This window comes from Ambystoma mexicanum, chromosome 2p, assembly GCF_040938575.1.
Source record: "Ambystoma mexicanum isolate Mex_15411 chromosome 2p, UKY_AmexF1_1, whole genome shotgun sequence".
Taxonomy (NCBI): Eukaryota; Metazoa; Chordata; class Amphibia; order Caudata; family Ambystomatidae; genus Ambystoma; species Ambystoma mexicanum.
The window spans coordinates 22,270,201-22,293,407 of NC_090923.1; the positions used below are offsets into that span (position 1 = coordinate 22,270,201).

A 23,207-nucleotide genomic window follows, 5' to 3' on the forward strand; every position below is an offset into this window, starting at 1 on the left:
CAGGTGGCACGAGGGGCGAGGTGATGGCCTAGGTGTTGAGGTGGAGAGACTCCTTGAAGAGGTGGTTCTTGAGTTCCAAGGAGGTGGAGTTCATGTTGAACTCCTATGCAAGATCAGAGACTTCAGCAGGAGTCATCGCACCTGGCTAATCTGCACTGGTAGGTGCTTGGTGCTGTGCAAGGATGAATGAATGTGAGACATGAACAGAGAAACAATACTTTAAAGATTTAACGTATTTATTGGCCGCGCATGATCAGAAAAAGAGCACCCATATTTTTGAGAGAATCAGTGGCCCACCAGCACCCAGATCATAGGCGAGTTCTGAGGACCCGGAAAAGCAAACACAATGAGATCGGTTTTGGGATCGGTGATTACAGGTTCTACACATCTGGCTTCTCGTCTCTATTGGAGGGAACCTGATCGTCTCTTTAGGGCATCGGCCCCTTACTGGCATAAGGGCACAGAGAGTGAGAGGCATTTGCCAACAGACCTCCCAGTAGCAGGCGCTAGCTAACTCTATGCCCCAAAGAGTCGACAGGTGGAAGGGAGGACAGTGGAGAGAACAGAGGAGTGGAGTGAGGAGAGGTGGTGGCAGACCACAAGCGCATGGCCTCCTTGGCTCGTAGACTCAGGAAGAGGCTCTCTATTCCGGACTGGGACTCATGGCTTGAAATGTGCCCACTTTGTGATGATCTTGTAGAAGCTGTTCCCAGGGCAGGAGGTCTGCCCCACGTTGCGATGGCCTCTCAGATCGTAGTTGTGACGGATGAACCCCTTGCTGATCCCGCACTTGATCAGGCTCTTGACGGCGTTCTGGGCGGCAGCACTCGGAGCTCGACCTGAAATCGAAGCAATGATCAGAAGTCACCCATTAGTCTCTAATTCCAGCAAAGTCTTGGGTTCCGGGTGCTCTCCCGGGATCCGGATCGGCTTACATGTTCACTCCTTGCACAAACTGTGCTCATTTCACAAGACTCGTGTGAGTCACAACTGGGCTGCAACAAGTCATTTTGTGGGGCCCATGCCATCAGTTCCTCCCAGATCTTGTGGGAGAAAGATGGCGTGGAGAAGACCCAATCTCTGGTCCCATAGGGGCTATGGACCTATGCGATTTCATGACAAGTCATGCAGAGGTGTTGGACTAGGTGAATGGCTCATCTCCAAAGAAGCCTCTAGGTGACTGGCGGAAATGATTGACTAATTGCTTCGTAACCACAGTCAACTCCTCTGGGGAAGATTCTAGATAGGTCTGGTTGGTGCCATTACAAAATGGCACCAATCATTTGCCAATCATCCCTGAGCTAGTCTCAAGTTGGCGTGGGTCCTTTCCACATCGCCACGAGGTGAAAGGGTAGTCGGGTATGGCTGGAAAGTGTGCCAAGGGCCCTTATGTAGAAGCGATAGGTAGATTGGTCACTGTGTGTATGTACCTACCATCTGACATGGGATACCCCAAAGAGTTTAGGCCAGACAATCACAGAACCCCCTGCTCTATGGGCCCAACACATCGACTGTTTATTAAAATAAGTAGGACAACACCACATTCCACATAAAAAAACATTACAAAAACGATTACAGCAAGAAATGCAACCACACAAGCATGTCACCAACAGATGAATCAACTGAGGGTAAAAGAGCGCCCCGCTATTTCAGCCCCCTAGGTGCTGACGGCCTCAAGGATAGATCGCGAGAACAGCAGGGCGGACCGCCCATTCCTGATCCCAAACCAAAAATATCAACTTTAGCCGATTATGACCTAGCTGACAGCAAAAAGGGCAAAAGAGGAAGACATGCATGCAATCCTCTATCGCACCACTGTGGTAGCACACGCAGTACTCCGCCTAACCGGCCCACAACTCAATCCAACGGCAAAGTGGGAGTTGGCCAAATCATACCTGCATGGAGCCAAATAACAGGACACAGGGACCGTTACCGCCAAATATTGCCTCCGTCTTGGCATCTGCATACACCGGACTTACCCGCCTTAGGGTGGACTTGGTGTCACACTATGTGGCAACCATTGATCAAGTTAAGGATGGGTCTAGCAAGAGGACCAATGGATCCCTTCCTGTTGCGATGCCCTGATTGGACATGGAGTGAAGGGTATTTACATTACCTGTCTGTAAATAGCCATGACTCTTTACACCATTAGCCCAAGCAAAACCCCTCCACCGTGCCTGCCCCCGTAAAACTCAGAGGCGGGCCCAAAACCTACTTGTGAAGGTGCCCAGCACGCAGATACCAATGGATTTGGAGTTGAACGGAGGGGCGTGAGTGCCAATTTTCTTCCAGCCACGGCCTTCAAACACACTGCCATCCTCACCAACAACGAAGCTGGAGAAAAAAGTAGGAACAATTGTGAAGAGAGTTAATGGCAGCACAGTTGGCATCTGGGGGAGGGGAGGGGGTTTCACCTGAAACCTCTTCCTGGGTGGGATATGCTTTACATTTCTCCTCTAACACTGAAAGGAGAGCAATCTTACCTACTGCTCATGAACCCGAGAGCCCGGGTAAATGTCCCTGGGAAGGTGCTGGATACCTCTTCAGTAGCAGTGGGTTTACCCCAGTTGGCGGTGGTGTGCCGCTATCTAGGTGAAAGGGTAAAGAGCTTTCCCTATCGACTCTCTATTTCTTTTGGGAAAACTATGTGTATGAATTCTTTAAAAAGTGGTGTGGAACTTGGTATGTCCTTTATTCTGGACCATGCACCCATTGGTTGAAAGTGTTTTGTCTAAAGGAAGGCCTGCATCGAGATACTTCCCAATATGGGCTACTAGCCTGCCTGTTTCTTGGCTTCTATTCACCATTTTAATTTCGCATGTTTTGCTTCCAATCTATCGATTAATGATTTTGACAAAGAAACAACAAACAAGTAAGGCTCACCTTCACTTGAGATGAAAAAAAATTCAAACTATTGCACAGTGTGTTACCCTAACTCACACATCTGTTTCTTAACGTCAACCGGTTACAGTGGAAAGAAACCATTAATACCACCTGCATCAGGGTGGTAAATTCTGCGGAAACGCCTAGAACCACCTTTGTCTCATATCCAGTTGCCAAGGACTGCACCACAGCTTGTCCACTTAGTGCTGTGGGGAAGCACAATTTCACAAGGTGCTTTTTTCTTGTTTTCTTTTAAGCTCAAATGTTTGTGGCTGTGAATCGCTGATCTACGACCCCAGGCACATGTTATTTAACTTCCCTGTGTGGTGTGCCCTTTGTCTTTTGTACTTCTGGTTTATAACTCGAAGCATGGTCCCTTTGTACCAACTCGTCAGTGGTTACTGCAGCCACTGATGAGATATTTACCACGGTTATCACGGATTTCTCCATGCTCGGCCATGGATGATCATAGAGTGACCATGATAATCACCACGGTGATCAGCAATTTATCCATGCTTGGCCATGGATGATCATAGAGTGACCATATTTACCATGGTTATCAGTGATTTCTCCATGCTCGACTGTAGAGTGTCCATGATAATTACCACGGTTATCAGTGATTTCTCCATGCTCTCAGCCATGGATGATCATAGAGTGACCATGATAATCACCACGGTTATCAGCGATTTCTCCATGCTCGGCCATGGATGACCGTAGAGTGTCCATGATAATTACTACGGTTATCAGTGATTTCTCCATGCTCGGCCATGGATGACCGTAGAGTGTCCATGATAATTACCACGGTTATCAGTGATTTCTCCATGCTCGGCCATGGATAACCGTAGAGTGTCCATGATAATTACCACGGTTATCGGTGATTTCTCCATGCTCGACTGTAGAGTGTCCATAATAATTACCACGTTTATCAGCGATTTCTCCATGCTCGACTGTAGAGTGTCCATGATAATTACCACGGTTATCAACGATTTCTCCATGCTCGGCCATGGATGACTGTAGAGTGTCCATGATAATTATCACGGTTATCAGCGATTTCTCCATGCTCGGCCATGGATGATCATAGAGTGACCATGATATTTACCACCGTTATCAGCGATTTCTCCATGCTCGGCCATGGATGACCGTAGTGTCCATGATCATTACTACGGTTATCAGTGATTTCTCCATGCTCGGCCATGGATGATCGTACAGTGTCCATAATATTTACCACGGTTATCAACGATTTCTCCATGCTCGGCCATGGATGACTGTAGAGTGTCCATGATAATTATCACGATTATCAGCGATTTCTCCATGCTCGGTCATGGATGATCCTTCAGTGTCCATGATATTTACCATGGTTATCAGTGATTTCTCCATGCTCTTGGCCATGGATGATCCTTCAGTGTCCATGATATTTACCATGGTTATCGGTGATCTCTCCATGCTCTCGCCCATGGATGATCATAGAGTGACCATGATATTTACCATGGTTTCAGTGATTTCTCCCTGCTCGCCCATGGATGACCGTAGAGTGTCCATGATAATTACCACGCTACTTCGATCACTTGTCACTTTTTGTATTTAACCTCCCTTTCCTCCCCCTCTGTCTGTAGGTGTACCTCGACCTGCTCGTCTCTGTATCATTCCTTTCCCTGTCTTTACTCTCTGATACCCTCGACTTCTCGGTTCCCCTGTAAACAGTGGTCTACCCATTGCATTTCTGTCTCCCTCTTTCCTACCTCCTGTCACGCCTTACTCTTCAGCTCCCTCCCTCCTCTCTTTCTATTCGCTGCTGTTTTACTCCTTCCTATACTTGACTTCCTCTCTTTCGTTATTGCCTTTTTTTCTCTCTCTCCTGCTTGCCTGTCCTTTTCTCCTCGTGGACTGTCTTTCTCATTCCTCTCTATATATTTCACTATTTCTCTGTCATTCTGTCTCCCTCTCCTCACTCCTCCTCTGTTTCACCCTCTCCTGTCTGCCTGTCCTTTCCTCTTCCAGTTGGACTTTGCTACTCTCTCCTGCTTCTCCCCCAATTTTCCAGCCTCTCCCCTCCACTCGCTTTTTCCTTTCCCTCTCACTTTCTCGCTCTCTTTTAGGTCCCGGCATGTCCCAGTCCTCATTGTTGTTTGACTGCAGTTATCACAGGGCCTGTGTGAGGCCATTAGTTGGCTGTGGTTGGAATCCCTAGAGGTCAGCTGGTGTTCTTCTGGGGTCCTGCATCCCTGTCTGCCTTTAACCGTCTTATAATGCTTTGTGTCTGGTTTCCTCAGAGGGTTGTACAGATTCATTTGACTGCAGATTTAGGCAGTGTTTACTGGTGTTTCTGGAGGAAGAGGATTCAGTTAAGGGCATTGTGCAATTGGGTTTCAGAGGTGCTGCACCCCTGCAAAGCATTTGCACAGTGCCACAGTCTATCCGGGGTAACCCAGCCGCCCATGGAGGCTTGTGCATCTGTCTTCATTCACACTTTCCTCATTGTGTCAGAAGCTTTCAGAGGGCAGTTTTCTAATCTCCAGAGATTCACTTTTACAGAGTTTTACCATCTTGGAGTTATGTTATGCCTGCCATGCCTTACCATGTGATTGCACTTAGCCCTGGAAACGCAGACTCGTCCAAGTGAATGTGTTTTTACTGAAATACAAACTGATGAAAGCTGTGAGATTGGTGTTTTGCATAGTGCAAAATCAAAAGCAAGGTGTTTCAAAGTGCATAAGAGGAGAAAACCCCAGTACAGGGGGCAGGAGCAAACATAAACGTTTCTCCCCACAGTGCTCATGTCCGTGTACCAACTATTGGACAGTTCTGAATGCCACACATCCTCTATAGCATTGAAGCCAAGCACATGATAGGTGTCATACTTTGCCCCTTTCGTTTTTGTCTTTTCATTCGTTTACTGCTTTTTATATAACCATTAACAATCCTACAAGTGCTAGTGTCGCTATTGCGGCTGGCCTCGTGATTAAAATTGGCAAAAGGTAAGGACCTGACAATACTGCCTAACATTCCTGATTCAGTAGGTGCTTCTACAACAGGGACAGACTGGTTACTGCTGGCATGTGAAATAGTATTTCTACTAGTTCTGTTATATACATTATCAATAGTGGTGTTTTTATAAACATCCCCCACCCCCTTTTTCTCTGTGAACCCCCATATAAAACAGCTCCTTAATAAATTCCTAATGTAAACATAGAAATTACAAACAACCCCGCGACATAATGCAGGGCACATAAATATGAGTACGACATTCTAGAGACAGTATTATAATTGACACTTTTCTTGATATATAACAAGTCATTTCACAGCGCTGGTACCATCTTCTGCTGTTTCTGAAAAGCAATTATAATATTCCAAAAAGATAAAATCGAGAAGACAAAAATGAAGTGAAAGAGAGAAGGAGAGAGGGAGAAAGAGAGAGCGAAGAAAAGAGAAATGGAGACAGAGGAAGGTGAAGAGGGAGCAAGAGAGAGCATTTGGGAGGCTGCAGGAGGGTACCCTCTGTGCAAAAGTGCTTTGTAGTGCTGGTGTGCCATGATGGCAGTGGCGCGAAGTGTCAAACGTGAGGTAGTTAGAATGTCTTAGTATACTATTAATCAGATCTTTTGGGCATAAACAGTCACTATGGTGTGCTCAGGGGTGCTCTCTGGACATCCGATGGGTGGATCCAGAACCATAGCTCCTTAACTTTGACAGCAACGGGAGTGTAGAAGATGACTCGATGTGGCCCATTACACCTGGGTTTGGTCCACCTGCGGAAAATGTTCCGCACATAGAGCAGGTCTCCTGGGAGTAGAAATTGAGTGGGTGAGGAATCCGATGCTGCAGCTGAAGCTGCTGTGGCGCCTGCTGGGACCTCTGATCTCAGTGGTGCAATCTCTCGAGAAACAAGCTTAATGGCCTGTGTTATAGTTGTCAAGTAACTATGAAATTCTTCTCCTAACACAGACGCTGCTCTGCTTGCGTCTGATGCTCGTCTAGTAGGAGACAGGGGTGTATGCATGCAACGATCAGTGACCACCTCATAGAGCGATAAATGCAGAGCTAATGGCAAGCAGTGCTCCCAGTTTGTCTTTAACATGGTGCAAAGCTTGGACATTTCACTTTTGAGCAGGCCGTTGATCCTCTCCAAAACTTCATTGGCCTGGAGGTGGTAAATGGTGTTCATTCGATGTTTAATACCAAGCAATGCTTCAATTTCTTTGAACAATTCGTTAAAGTGTGTGCCATCATCTGATCTAAATACATTGCACACACCCCATCATGGAAAAACCTTATGCACCAAAAATGTAGCTGCACATTTTGCATCTGGATGTGCACAATATCCTGCCTCCACCCATTGGGAGAAGGGTCAGACACCAACAATTAAATATCGGGAACTGTTGCGCCTCTCACCCATATCCGAGTAGTCAATCTGCAACTTGCAGAATGTCCCAGTAGAGTGGAGCAGAGTGCCTCTTATTGTTCACAGTTTCATCCCTGTACTTTAACTCTGACATATGCTGCAGCTGATAGCGAAACAAGTCAATTATTTGCACAGTTAGTAGGGCTTTGCAGGGGACAGGGGACTGCTCTATGTTGGGCGTTATCACCGGGCATTCCGTTAGTTGAGGCACTGGAATATATGCAGCTATTTTGGCCGCTGCATCTGCCGCAGCATTACCAAGAGAGACCATGTTCGGGTTGTTGGTGTGGGCGGCACATTTCACAGCTGCCACTGCAGATGGTAGCAAAAGAGCAAAAATTAGCTTGTCTAGCAACGTGGCATGCTGTACTGTGGAACCGTCAGCCCTTCTGAGCTCCCTCCTCTTCCAACATGAGAGAGCAACATGCACCACTGTAGTGACATACACCAAATCTGAATAGATGGTCATGTGGCACCCTTGTGACACTTGTAGCACTTCATAAAGTGCTATGAGCTCCGCCGCCTGAGATGAAAAATGCATTGGCAATCTTTTCTGCACTAATATTTCATATTCACTGTCCACCAAGCACACCAGAGACCCCCCCATCCCCACCAGTGTGTCTCATGTCTGTGCTCTAGTCATTTATTTCTGACCCATCAACAAAGAGGATCCCCCCTTGAGTGGGCTGTATCTTGCTTTGGGAATGTCGTCCTCCCCCTCGTATGATACATGTTCATGTCGGGCCATGTCTTTATCTGTGCATTTTTCAGTCAAAAATGTTGCAGGGTTTACCGTTTTGAATCTTACAATGTGGATGTCCAGGCTGGACAATATTATCTCATAGGCAGTGCTCTTTGTGTAGTCAGGGTGGAATTTTATTTCTCCAGGATGGCCAACATTGCATACTCCACGTATAAAGTGACGGAGCACCCCATTACTATGGTGGAGCTATTTTCAATCGCAAACGCTGCAGCAGCAAGTGCTTTCTCGCATGTGAATTGCCCCTGCATCACTGAGTCTAATGTACCGCTGTAGTAGGCCAGTGGCTTGTTGCCATCGTGCTTTTCTGTGTCAGTACTGGAGTTATGAGTTATCGTTGAAGTTTGAAAATAAGTCAAATTCCTGTGTGGAGTCTGGGGTCATTAACACAGGGGCTGTTGAAATCACTACTTTGAGTGCTTTGAACTCAGTGAGCATGTCCTCCATCCATACAATCTCGTTGTCAGTCTTTGAGGGCCTCCTTGAGGCCCTATAAGAGGGGTCTGGTGTATGCCTCATAATTGAGTATCCAGGCCTTATAATAGTTACATAAACCTAGAAACCTTTGCATCTCCTTCACTAGTGGAGTGGCTCGAACAGATGGGGTGCGTTCAGGGGGTTATCCTTTTCCTGTTCACAGAATTGCCCCAAGTACAGTACTTCCTTCAGGCAATACCATAATTCGGCCTTGTCAACCTTGTACCCCTTGCAGGCCAAGAGCTGCAGAAGTGTTATCAAATCTTTTCTGCACTGGAGTTCGCTGTCACTGCACACCAGCAAATCATCCAGTGCTGGGTACCTGGATGTTTTCCAAGTTTGCATGTAGTACTCTGTTAAAAACACTGGTAGATTCACAGTACACTTGAGGCAATCTAGTGTGTTTGAACCTCATCCCCATGCGTAAACCCAGTGCGATATTGTGAGTCGGGTTGCAGTGAAACGGAGAAGAAAGCATTTTTGAGATCCACCACAGTAAAGTGGGTTGCTTCCTTGGGGATGTTACAGATAATTTTCGCAGGGTTTTGAACCATGGGAAGTTTTTGTAGTACCATGTCATTTAGGGAGCGCAAATCCTGGATCATCCTCCAACTGCCCCTTTGCCTTTTTTTATAGGACAGATGGCCGTGTTGCATGGGGAGGTGGGTGGCACTATTATTCGCTGGTTTAATAAGGAAGTGATGGTATCCTTAATCTTACTCGGCCTCCCTCGATAAGGGGTACTGTCTCACTCAGGGCAGAATGGCACCTGGCTTTAGTGTTGTTCGCCCAGGTGTCATTCCTTGCAACAGTCCTACATCATGGGTGTTCGTGTTCCAAATTGTTTCGGGCACTTATTCTAAGTCTTCACCGCTAAAGTGGGGTGGGGCTGCAAGGGCCATGACGGGACATTGTACTTTCCGATACATAATTTCCCAGGGGATACAAATAGTCAATACAATTTGACCATTGTCTGGTTTGTCTTCAAACAACTCTGCATTTGTTACCTCCCTCAGGGGTACCGTGGGATAAATACAAAGCACAGTGCTACTCGCACCCATCATGATCCATCCCTAAAACAACAATTTGTTTAGCTGAAATCACCAGACCCTGTATGTCTAGGGATAGTATTGTTCCTTCCACCAACTCGGGGGATACCAGAGGGGGAAAAATTAAATCAGCCGGCACTCGCCAACAATCTTTTCCAATCTGGGCTATAGCTTCAAGAAGCACGGTGATCCCGTACATGAACATGTCTGGGTCCACAGGAAGCCCACGATCCACCACCTCCCCTGTTGCGCACATATGATCATCATCGCCATATGGCCATCATTCCTGGGGTGGCACATTCTATCCCACTGTGTGTAAAGGAGATAGTCCTGTTCAGCTTGCTAAGCAAGGCACAGCCCAGAATATTTACTGGGGAACTTTCAGAGCACAACATGGGGGCCCGCACCACTTTCACCCCTATTTTAATATCGAGCTCTTTAGTATATGTATCAGTGGCGACAGCCCCGTAGAATCTCTGTGTGGCAAGAGTTTCACCCGATAACAGGACGTTTCCCTCAATGATGCATGATTTAGTGGCACCTGTATTTCTTTCCTATCGCAGTGCCCACCAAGGGTACCTCATCGGGGTGGAATGTCATGGGTAGTACTGGGCATGCAAGAGCTCTCTGTGGACTGTCCTCGTCAGAGTGGGTATTTGTACCAGGGAATGAAAAGGGGTTGCTGCCCATGATGCTGACCCGCATGTAAGGTGCAATGGTACCATTTTGTACAGAATTAGGTGCGTGCATGTGTCCCCCATGTAATGCATTGGGCCGGGACATGTGTGGCCGGGCAGTTGGTGGGTTTTGTGCACTTGGGGGTCGATGGGACAGGTGGGTATATGCTTGATGTATCTCATAGGCAATGGAGGTCACCCTCTGTGTTGGTACCTGTGGCTGGGGCTGGGATGGTGAATGATAGTTTGTAGAGTCCCCTATCTGCTTCTGCATTCCCTTGCAGTATTCTCCACTTACCACACCTCCAACATCAAGAAGGACCGGTGCCGGCTCCCTGAGGTCCCATACTGCCAAATCCCACCTTCCCCTTGGAAGCCACCTCTCCCTCGTTGCTGACCTCCTTGTTATCACTCTGGGTAGGGTTACTGAGGTCCACCTCCCCACTGTCCTTGTCCTACTCCTGGCCAGAATACAGCTTGTGGGCGCTTGTGTGTTCCCTCTCATCTGTCTGTGCAGGTGCAGGTGCGGTCCCTTCTAAAGCTATCTTCGTTAGCTTTTTCTGTACTAATCTCGCTTCTTATGCAATGATTCCTTTTCGCGTTCCTTAATTATTTTTCAATTGTGTATTATCATCGTCTGAATCTCCATCCACTCTTTTGCTTCAATGCCCACTATTTTGTCAAGCTCCTTCTGCACCTCTTTGGGTAAGCCCCTTTTAATGACAAAGTAGAAAGAGGAACTGATCGGTCCCACTGGTCCCTGGCTCTGCCTCCACAACTCTTGCAGCTTAATAAGGTACTGCAAGGGGTCCTCATCCTCTCCATAATGTATTGCATTATAGGCTGTGGGTCTGGGGTGTTGGAATATGTTTGCCGTAGCGCATCCCACACTTGTGCCCTAAGGTAGTTGAAAGGTGCCCAAATGTGTGCATCACTGACCAGCTTCCCTCCCAGGTGTCACGCTTTGACCCAGATGTCCCCTGTCTGGTCATGAACAATTACTACCAACAAGCTGTTCATAGCCCCCACTGAACGGGACACCTGCTGTCTGTTTTTCAAATGCATAAATCCATTTCCTCTTCCTCACTCGAGCGCAGCCCTCTTCTATGGTTCCAGGGGTTTTCCTCTTCCTCGCTCGAACACACCCCTCTTTTATGGTTCCAGGGGCTCCCCTCTTCCTGACTCGAGCGCACCCCTCTTCTATGGTTCCTGGGGCTTTCTTCTACCTCGCTCGAGTGTACCCCTCTTTTATGGTTCCAGGGGCTCCCCTCTTCCTGACTCGAGCGCACCCCTCTTCTATGGTTGAGGGGCTCTCCTCTTCCTCACTCGAGCGCACCCCTCTTCTATGGTTCCAGGGGCTCCCCTCTTACTGACTCGAGCGCACCCCTCTTCTACGGTTCAAGGGGCTCCTGTCTCCGTCACTCAAGCACACACCCCTTCTGTGCTCAAGGGTCTGTCCTCTTCCTCACTCGGGTGCACCCTCTTCTGTGGTCCCATGGGCTTCCCTCTTCCTCATTCGAGTGCACCACTTTTCTATGGTTCCAGGGGCTCCCCTCTTCCTCACTCGAGCACCTCTCTCTTCTATGGTACCAGGGTTTCCAGGCAATTACTAACTAGTTTTTCTCTCAGCGGTTTAAGGAATCGCCAAGGGGTGGTGAACCTAATATCCCGGATCTGATTTAGAGAGACTCTCTCGTAAGGTGTTTGGGGATAATTGTGTGGAGTTAGTCTTACGCCGCCTCCACCCTTGGGCATTAATTTATCTCCTTCCACCGGCTAACACTTAGGATGTTTAACTGGTCGGTTTGTTGAGTGTGTGAGGATCCTCAGGCAGACAGTGGGCAGGATATGAGGTTGCCTCTGTGACTTAGTCATTCAAGGATACAGACATGACCAGGAAATGTCATCTGTTTCTGTCCAAGCGCTAAGTAGTTATAGGAGAAAGTGGGCCTGATTCACAGCGCATTTTCCAATGGGATTGCTCTATTATAAAACGCTTCTGTGAATCAGGCCCTTTGTTTGAATTCTGCATGCAGTTGGATCTGCCTTTAGACAGCTCTCATGTCCAATTTCAAAAAAATGTTTAGATAGTTTAAGGATAGTCCTGCCTCCGATATATTGGGAAATAGAAAATAGTCACAGACGGGCATGCAATTTAGAATTCAAAGGTCGACACACAACCTATGCTTATGTGTGTCAGCTTTCCTCTTTATTACTATTGGGCTGAGCCACTTGGTAGCATCCACCGGCTCCATAAGGTTCTCGTGAAGTGTGAACCCCATATTCATAGCCCCTCACCTGTAGCCGATGTCACACCATTTATTGGTATCCATGTGGTAGCGCTGGATGCCCTTGACAATAGTCGTACATTTGACTCTGTTGTTGCAGGCTGGTCCCGCGCTGTGATGGATGATGACGTTGGCCACTGGTGTTGCCAGAGGTGTGCTGCATTTCGTGGCATGGGCTCCCCATGCTGAGCGAGAGATGATTTTAGGGCAACCTATTTCGGAAAAGAAAGAGATGTTAGATGCAGGAATAGCTCTCACCTACGTAATGGTCTACTGAATGTTTGTATTGAGCACAAAGTACTCCTTGAAGAGAACAGTTGGATACGCTTAGAACAAGTGGAACTGCAGCACATTCATTCAAAAGTGTGCTTAAAAGATGGCAAAGTGGTGATGGGGCTGTAGTTTGAAAAATCTTGGAGATTTTCTGGTTGGGTGTGCTTACTACAGGCAGAATCTGACCACCTTTAGTGGCCTGGAACTATTCCTGTAGAGGAAGAAATAGTAAGAAGTGGAATCCCAAAAAAAAAGGTTTTCTGTGGGTATCATTCACTTGAAGCAAGTCGCCAGAGTAGGCCGCAGACGTCGTAGAGGAAATACCTTGAACAGAGTCTGTGTGCAAGACTGCTAAGAAGGCTTCCCGGACAAGCAGCTTTCATATCTTGTACTGGACTAGCTCTAAATGCTATGCTGAGATGGTCGATGCATAACCTTTCGAAGTCAAAGGGGCCTTCTTCATCAGATGGTGCTCGCACAATTAAAATAGTGAAGCAAATGGCACACAATCGCGATATGAATAAAATATCATCCTATTGTGACAACTCTTTTACACAGAAAGAAACTAGGCGCTATGTCCAGCTGCGTGTGTGATTTCCTTTGTTGCTCATTGTTCTTGTGACCGCCACCTGATGAAGAAGACTCTGGGATTTTGAAAGCTAGTACATCTACCACCTCAGCATACTATTTTCAGTCAGTCCAATAAAAGGTATCAAAATGTGGAATGTGTTTGAGTTTAACAATAGGAATCTTGGCACCTAGCCCACTTTGAATAATAGTCATTTTATCTGTAAAATGGAAACGGAAAGTTTCCGGCGGGAGCCAGGGAACTACTGTACCAGCTCTGCTGCCTGATATCACATTGTTACCATGATATTATGTGCGGCAGAGACGCCAGTAACTCCCCTCCATTGGATGCTGCGATCACCGGCAGCGGTGGTACCAGTGCTGGCGATTGGAGCAATTGTCTGCTGGTCGGGGCCTGAACTACCAGTAGATCACAGCCTCTACCGGCAGACTTGGAGTTTGCTGATCTGGAAAGGTGCTGGTACACGCTGTTACCAGCAAGGTATTTCCAGACTGGAAAAACTCCCAATGAGCCTCATTGTTTCTTCTTTAGGGAGTGAATTTACACTCTGTTTGAAGGTTGAGAAAAGGTGGTCAGGGCGACTTATGGAGTTGTAATAGATTTACGGTCGTGTACCACTGTGGCTACAAATATGGGCAATGTATACCTAGCTCTGTAATAATACTGATGACCCTCAGCTTCCCATCTAATCCGAGTCTGGGTGATATGCACCCCCTGTTCCCTCCCCTGATTGCTTGGAGATCCCATGCTGCCAAGTTGCCTGCCCTGCCCGTCCCCCGTTGATAGCTCCCGCTCCATTGCATCTCTACTTCCTCCGTTGATAGCTCCCGCTCCATTGCATCTCTACTTCCTCCGTTGAAAGCTCCCGCTCCGTTGCATTTCTACTTCCTCTGTTGAAAGCTCCCGCTCCGTTGCATTTCTACTTTCTCCGTTGATAGCTCCCACTCCGTTGCATCTCTACTTCCTCCGTTGAAAGCTCCCGCTATGTTGCATCTCTACTTCCTCCGTTGAAAGCTCCCTCTCCGTTGCATCTCTACTTCCTCCGTTGAAAGCTCCCTCTCCGTTGCATTGACAAACGACAACTAACTCCTGAGACACCCAATGTCCATAACACTGTTGTCCAAAATGACGTCTGTTCTCAGACCTGCACACTCTTTCAAAACTACAATATGCTAATTTTTCTTTTTCTTCTGCCACACGGCAAGTATTGATATGTCTTACTGTACTGTTATGTTGTTTCTCGCCTATACTCTGTATGTAACCCAAGCTTAAGTAACCTTGTACCTGCTGCGCCCGGCTATCCCTGGGTTTTGTGCGCATTATCAAATAAACAATACAATACAATACAATCTCTACTTCCTCCATTGAAAGCTCCCTCTCCGTTGCATCTCTACTTCCTCCGTTGATAGCTCCCACTCATTGTATCTCTACTTCCTTCAACGTGCCCTTCCCCCTATGATTGCAAAGCGCTCCATTGCTTCCTTAAGCCAAGTTTGTGCTCAATAAATACCCTAATGATAATAATAATAATGATGCCGCTGGGCGAGCGATACTGATCCCGTAATCAGTGATATATGGGAATGCACAGACGGAAGCATTGGAGTGGTTCGAGGCTCTGGCCACTTCCACCCTCCTGTGGCGTGGCACTTGGCCCACTTGCCCCCATGATTTCAGTTGCCCGTGTGCAGCTCCTCTTCGATTGTGATCGCTAATATCAGCTTCCAGGATGGATATTCTAATGCCAGGGTGTTAGGGAGAATATTCTTAAAAGGCTAATTTTCCTTACCTATAGAGTCCCCCAGCAGCTTTAGCTAGTTTCTTGGAATCTATTTTGTACTCCTGCTAAGAGTGAGACTCTTTTTCCCACTCTTAGCGATATTTTGATGTCTGTTTTTGTGCCTATGAGCTATGGAGTTTTTCTCACTCCATAGGTATCATCATGCGTGTTACACAGCACCCTCAGTGCAGTAACACAGGGGTGTCACAGTGACTCCCAAACATAGGCTCCATATCCTGAGACTACTGACTCCCAGGGCATGCAAAGTTACCATTGACTTTGCTAGTCAATAGTTATGAACAAAACCAGTACAAACCACCTTACTATGGAGGTACTGGGAAGGGTTAATAGTTTTTCACTTTTATTTTTGACAAGTACTGTCCAGTCCCTCTCTCCAAAGTTTCTGGCTGGTGGCAGTGGTTACTACCGTTAATATTCAACCGCTAGGATTTTCCTATGGGATTTTCCCATTGTTCAAGGCTACCACTTTTCATGATAGCCTTTAACATACCGCCGGGTCATTTTAATAATAACTTTTCTCCGGTGTTGTTTTTTTGCCAGATCTTTGATACTATTTCTTTCTCGTGTCACTCTCTGTAATCTAAACTGGGGTTGGGGCCCTTTCTTCCTTTTGGCGGGCTTCTGGACAGAAGCCCTCCTTCAGGTCCCCGTGAGTCTGGGGTAGACAGGATTTGTGGGAGGGGGAATAGGCACTATGGACAGGGTTGCCTAAGCAACCCAAGTCACACTCTGCCCCGAAAGGCCAGGGGTTATCCTGCCAGGATAACCACCCCACTGCATGAGTGACAGTTCGGCTGTATGAATGGGGGGTTTTCTGCATAAAAGCAGGGATCTGCGGACTGGAAGATAAGACGTTGCCACTGGACCTGAGAAATCCGAAGAAGAGAGATGCCGAAGACATCTGCAACGACTGAACCACCGGGGAAGCCCTGCTGCAGATCCTCACCACTTTTCTCCAACGACAAGAGAATCTCTTCACAAGAGCCTTCTTCCCTTGAGCTGGTGGGACCAACCAGTTCGCCAATCGCCTTCCAGGACCTGCCTTGGTTGAATCACCAGTGCCAAGCACTAGGAGACCGGATAGCCAGGCACCCGTCCACCACGGTCGCGATTTAAAGGAGCGTACCTTTTATTCCATTTTGACATCACCGCTGCAAGCTTCTTCCCTGGGCAGTGCAGTGACAGTGACTCGAACCTTCCTCCACGACGAGAGCCTCTCTTCCTCTGCTGGATCTCCCGAACTGCAGGAACTGCCAGAAACGATCACCACCGCAAGAGCCTCTTCCACTTTTAAGGTACATTGTGCCGCCAGGCCTCACGTTTCGTTGGGTGCTGCTAAAGGTGTTTTAAATCCTTTACTTAGCTTCTGGGCTGGCCGTCCCTATCGTCTAACACTGTCATGCTACCTTTTGCACCCTCCTTTTAAACCGTTAAACAAAGACTTGACTACAGCTACTAGAACCGTTTGAACCTGGGCACTTTTCCTCGTGTCACTGACTCTGGCACAGGCCTATTGACTCTGGCTAATTCTGTTACAACTGCCTTCTTGTTAGGGAGAATTCTCTTATAAGGCTAATTTCCCAAACCTAGTGAGTCCCCTAGCAGCTTTGCTGGATTTTTAGGGTTTGTTTTTTTCTCCTGCTAAGAGTGAGACTCTTTTACCCCCACTCTTAGGCATGATTTGAGATATGTCTCTGACTATTTGTGTGATTTTGGGCTATGGGTCTTTTACTCCATAGGGTACCATCTGTTTTTTGTGCAAGTGTTTCACAGCACCCTCAGTGCAGTAACACAGGGGGTGTCATAGTGACCCCCAAACATAGACTCCATACCCTGGGACTGACTACTGTCTACCAGGGCATGTAAAGTCACCATTGACTTTACTAGTCCTAAATTGTGAACAGAACCAGTACAAACCATCATATTGTGGAAGTACTCGAAGGGGTTAATTATATTGCCCTTGGGTCTGTTTTCAAGGGGGTACTGTCCAGTCCCCCCTTGTCAAGTTTCTGGCTGGTGGCGGTGCTTACCACGCGAAATATTCCACCGGAATATTCTCTATGGGATTTTCCCATTGATTTTAAACGCACCACTTTTTGGTGCAATGTTAAAGATACCGCTGGTTTATTTATTTAATATTAAATCAACGGTTGGGTCTTTTTGCCAGAACTCTTTTCTAAAATGGTGTGCATGTCCGTCTCTGTAACTCTGACCAAGGTTGAGCCCTTTGTTCCACTTTTTGGCAGGCTTCTCCACAGAAGCTCTCCAAATGGTGCCACTCTGTCTGGGTTCCACAGGATGTGTGGGGAGGGGAATTGGCACCATGGACTGCGTTGCCTTAGCAACTCAAGTCGCACTCTATTCTGATTGGCCCAGTGGTGAGCCGCCCGGCTCACCACTTAGCATGTATGAGTGACAGCTGAAGAGGGAAGAAGCTGAGCCATCTGCAACGACGACACCACCGGTGGAGCCCTGCTGCAAAGAACTCACCACTTTCCCGACGACAGGAGGAGATCTGCAGGAAGAGTCTTCTCCCTCTGAGCTTCCTCTCTCTTTAAGGTACTGTGTTCCACCTGGCCTCCCTTTCTTCGGATTGCTAAAGGTGACCCTTAAATCCTTGGCTTTCCAACTGGGTTGGCCCCAGACCTTCTAACTTTACTTCTTGAACTACCTCAACCTCTTTTGAACACTCTGCAAAGACTTTTAGTGCATTTTAAACCGTGTGATCCTGGGCACATTTCGCTTTGCTCCATTCAAAGTGGGCCTGGCCTATGAACTTTGGCTCTACAGTGTATACAGCCTTCACTGACTTGCTTTGGACCTAGAGAAGTGTTGGGAATTGTTTTATTTTCATGCTCTGCCTTTTTCTCTCCCTTTTAACTTAACTATTGGAGTGCCATCTAGGTTACGCGCTCACATCTGTTTTAACAAATAGTGGTGCTTTAACTCCTACCTGTCTAATAGTTATCAGGGGAGGTGTGTATACTTTATCTAACTGTGTTTGAACTTGCTTTTGATTTAGAGTGTTAGTGTATTACCTAAAGTGTGCTTTACAATAAATAATTATATACTTTTGATACAACGCTCTGGTCAGTGTTTGGTTGTTCCACTGTGTTTTTGGCCCTATTGTGTATACTCTATATACTGCCTAACTCTTCTTGAGAGAAGTCTGACTGCTCAGCCACAGCTACCAGGTAAATCTGGGTGGTGCAGACTGCTACCAATTGGGTTTACTGCTTACTCCTGTAGTCTTAATCTTTTTGTTGTGTTCCCCAAGGGAACTGCACAGGATTCTGCCTAACACTTCTCTAGATTGCTTTTCATCAAGAAATGTGTTGGTGCACCTAAACTCTTACAACCACCTTTCCTTCCCCTTTATATATTGAAGTGCCATTTTGCTCGGTTTTCACCTAAGTATTGCTTGTGTTAAAGTACTACCTTGCCTAACTTGTTCACAATCCATTCGGCAAGTGTTGCTGGTGTATTTAGGAGTCGAACCCTGTATAACTTGACATTTACCTCCCTCTGAAGAAATTGTTAGAGTGCCATTTTGCTCAGTTTTTACTCTTGCTCAAACTTGCCTACAATTTAAATAGGGAGTTGTGTATACTTTCCTTGACTGTTTTAACTTGCTTTAATGATAGTGATTTATGTGTAGAGTTAAAAGTGTGTAAAATAAATACATATATTCTTTTGATACAAAGCTTTGGTCAGTGTTTCCTTGTCCCACAGTACTGTGGTCCTATTGTGTAAACCCTGAGTACTGCTAATCTCCCTCTTGAGATACGTCTGACTGCTCAGCCACAGCTGCCAACTAAATCTTTGTGGTACAGACTGATACCAAAGGGGATTTATTGCATATACCTGTAGTCTTAATCTTCTGTAGTGCTCCCTAAGGGGACTGCACAGGATTCTGCCTAACACAGGGCAATTCAAGAACAGTCCTTATCAAAATTTCAACCCTGAGACGCTGACCTACCCCTCACTCCTCGTCTTCCCCTTTGTCCACTAAATGCCCCTGCGCTGTGGGTTCCCCTTAGGGGTCAGAGCACCAGAACTCACCGTGTATGACGGCGCAGAGGGCACAGAGCAGCAGCGCCAGGCGGAGCATCCTGGACTCTCAGCAGACAGATCCTTCAGCACCCTGCAAGGCATAAATAGCCGAACACAATGTGACAATAGTTAAAGGAGGGATTGAGGCACCACTGCATTCCAGAACAAGCCCTGGCAAAGCCAACCGCCCCCCCCCTTACAGTTATTTCTAACATTGCAAAGTGAGTATGTATTGTACTTTGACATGGTCACGCTACGCCCGCAACAGAGTGACCTAACTCTGTCGCAGTGAATAAATGGGGTTTCCAACGCATGCACACCAGAGTGCAGACAGAGCCCGGATGGAGCGCATGTGTGAGTGTGACTCTGTGGGGGGACCTAAGGGCTACCATTCAGTGCAGAGCCCGGATGGAGCGCATGTGTGAGTGTCACTCTGTGGGGGGACCTAAGGGCTACCATTCAGTGCAGAGCCCGGATGGAGCGCATGTGTGAGTGTCACTCTGTGGGGGGACCTAAGGGCTACCATTCTGCGAGGCTGTGAGGCCTCACAACAATGGCGAGAGGAGGTCGCTTTCATGGATCCGCGTGCTGGATCAGCTGTGCTGACAAAGGGCTTTGGAACGCTGGCTTTGTTCACCACTGTGCAGGCACACGGGGGGGGAGAGCCAGGCCCTGTAATGCTGTGCGGAAGGAGGTTGCGGCTTCCCAGCTACGGAAGTGCACGTGTGAGTGTTACTCTGTGGGTCGCCTAGAGGCTACCATCTTGCAAGGCTGTGAGGGCCCACAACAGTCTCTACATTCTAATCCTTCCGATATGCTCAGGCCATGTTACTGCGATAGCTCCCCTTTCTTTGCAAGTTAAAGGATTACAGTGCAGTCTTTTGGGTGAAGTTAACTTCCCCTCTCGCTTGCGCTGGATGCCCGCGACCAGAAGCGCTGCCATTTCCCTCACCCATTGCTGCCAGTTTTAAGAGCTCAAGATGGGGAAAATGGGGTGAAGTGAACTCCAAGGACCAGGCACGCTATTTCCCTGAAGTGGATATGCAAACCATTTGCTAATAGTTCAGGTAACTTCAGAAGTATTCAGATTACTACACAATACTTCAGATTACATTATTTTATTACAGATTACTTCCTATTACTTGGGAATATTTCTGCTTACTTCATATTCTAGCCGAGTACTTTACAGATCACTGCATATTACATTTGATTACAGATTACTTCAGATTATTTTGGACTATTTAACATTACTTCATATTGCTGCAGATTACTTCTGAGTGCGCGCTGCTGTCGATGAGTTCTGAGTGCGCGCTGCTGTCGATTACTTCTGAGTGCGCGCTGCTGTCGATTACTTCTGAGTGCGCGCTGCTGTCGATTACTTCTGAGTGCGCGCTGCTGTCGATGAGTTCTGAGTGCGCGCTGCTGTCGATGAGTTCTGAGTGCGCGCTGCTGCAGAGATTACTTTTGAGTGCGTGCTGCTGCAGATTAGTTCTGAGTGCGTGCTGCTGCAGATTATTTCCGAGTGGTGCTGCTGCAGAGATTACTTCCTGAAATGGATATGCAAACTATTTGCTAATAGTTCAGATTACATTACTTTATTACAGATTACTTCCTATTACTTGGGAATTTTTTGCTTTATATTCTAGCAGAGTACATTACAGATCACTGCATATTACATTATTTTATTACAGATTACTTCAGATTAGTTTGGACTATTTAACATTACTTCATATTGCTTCATGTTACTGAAGATTACTTTCGAGTGCTGCAGATTACTTTCGAGTGCTGCTGCAGATTACTTTCGAGTGCTGCTGCAGATTACTTTCGAGTGCTGCAGATTGCTTCTGATTGCTACTGCAGATTACTGCTGCAGATTACTTTCGAGTGCTGCTGCAGATTACTTTCGAGTGCTGCTGCAGATTACTTCCGAGTGCTGCTGCAGATTACTTCACTTTCGAGTGCTGTGAGGGCCATGCACTTCCGTCTGCTCCTGCAGATTACTTTCGAGTGCTGCTGCAGATTACTCCCGAGTGCTGCAGATTACTTCACGTTATTTGGGATTTCTTTCCAGAAATTCAGTTGCTGCTGGATTACATCACACTACAATTAGATCCGCTCACTTTTCGTTAGCGTTACTATTACATTAACTCAGATTACTTTTGTTTGTATCTGCATTTCTTCCAATTACTTTAATCAATTTTGAAATATTTCGGGCTACTTGCAGACTACTTCGATTACTTCTCATTACTTATCAAATGACTTCAGTTTAGGGTGGCCAGATTTAAAAAGTAAAACACTGGGACAGGGCAACTAACATAAAGGTAGGACTGACTCTTGAAAGCGGCTGTCAAGGCGCTACACTTCAGTAGCGTTTGGAGGAGAAAGGGGTTTAAGAGCTTTTTTATTTATTTATTTATTTTTTTGTCAACCTCTGTTGTTTTTTTTTTCAATTGAACATATATTAATACATAGAAACAAGAAGAAACAAACTATTCGCATGTAAATAAAATATGAAAAAATTGGGATGTGGGAATTCATGTAGGACAGTTCTTTCCCCTGAGTGGAAACACTATCTTAAATTGTAAAATGCAGCATTTTTAGCCAAGGAGCAACTGAAATCTTTAAACAGCTCCTTATTGACAAAGTTAATACAGCCAAGTACCAAACCAAAACCATTCTAAGAAGATACAACAAATTTTCAGCTATGCCAGCACTGACGTATTATAAACAGAAAGCTACACCTGTCCTGTTATACGCCGCTGAAACTAGACCCATCCTGAATAAGGAATTTTGGTGCTTATTAGAAGGTAAATATTGGCGAGGGGTGCTTAATTTGCCAAAATGTACACCACTCCCCTTAGTACGATACGAACTGGGTTTAATCTCCTTGTCCATCAGATATACTTGGCATGTAATTGCATTGTTTAGAAAGTGCATCATGGCCATTGAAACCAATTCTGTTTTAGGAATTTTAGCTGATTACGTGTTTACATCTTCTGATTCGTTTATAAGCAAACGCAGAGCTAATGTGGTCCTTGCCATGGCTGACATTGATATATCTCTAACCACATTGCTCGAAAATCCCACACAAATTAAAACCAGATTTGCAATGGACTGGGCCAACAATTGTGAAAAGAGCGCAAAATATCGTGACTGCAATCCAGATGCCTACCAACATGAAAAACATAGCATACCGGAAGCATACTTGGTTGAAACCCCGTCTTTGGCTCATACACAGGACTTTATGCGATTAAGACTTAATCTATGGCCGGCAAGACGGGTATTGCTGTGCAGAAAGGCCATTAATGAAGCTGCACATTGATGTCGCTTTTGCTCGGAGGGCAACAAAAAAGATCTGAAGCATCTGTTGACTGAATGCAAAGCACTTCTATTGCGGCGCCAACACTACTTTAAAACAATTGTTGATCAGTATGAAGTTAAAACCTGCACCACTCTATGGCAGATGATCTATAGTGGGTACTCGGTCAAAGTGAGTATACGTGCGATAGCGCTTTCACATGAGCTTAAACTTCGAGAGAATAGGGGGGGGGAGGTCATAGGCGACGTGTCGTAAACCTGGCAACAAAGATTGTACATTTTCGTCATAGATGGATGTATCTTATTTTAGGTAGGATAGGTTCATGTTTAGTATTTTAAATTTTTATTTTATATTTTTATTTTTTCTGTTTTCTTTAGGTACGTTATATTTATGCTGTGTTCTAAATGTTGTAAAGTTGATATTTTTCAGCTATAACAATAAAAAAATGCAGCATTTCTTCTGTGCGAGATTGTGTTTTCCTGACCGCCACCTATGACTATCCTGGGACCACTGGTGGAGGAGAAGCTGGGGCTCGGAGGCTTTTCTGGCGGGGTGGGGGTGGTGCTGTAGACGGGACAGACCTCTGAAGATGGGGGTGAACGGAGCCCACGGGGGGAAGAGTGGGCGCACCGCTGGATCCCA

The 23,207-nt window shown here is 46.5% G+C and overlaps 1 protein-coding gene across 1 annotated transcript in view; it reads right to left on the bottom strand.

The window, feature by feature from the left end:
- Nucleotides 1-218: 218 nt before the first annotated feature.
- The window catches only part of LOC138567691 (peptidoglycan recognition protein 1-like), a 72,281-nt gene continuing 49,292 nt past the window's right edge, over nt 219-23,207 (bottom strand). Inside the window, exons 2-4 of the mRNA XM_069646161.1 lie at nt 12,544-12,745; nt 2,216-2,334; nt 219-839 (exon numbers count right to left, since the gene is read on the bottom strand). Coding sequence (XP_069502262.1) covers nt 661-839; nt 2,216-2,334; nt 12,544-12,745 — 500 coding nt within the window. The 3' untranslated portion in view covers nt 219-660. The remainder of the gene's footprint in view (nt 840-2,215; nt 2,335-12,543; nt 12,746-23,207) is intronic.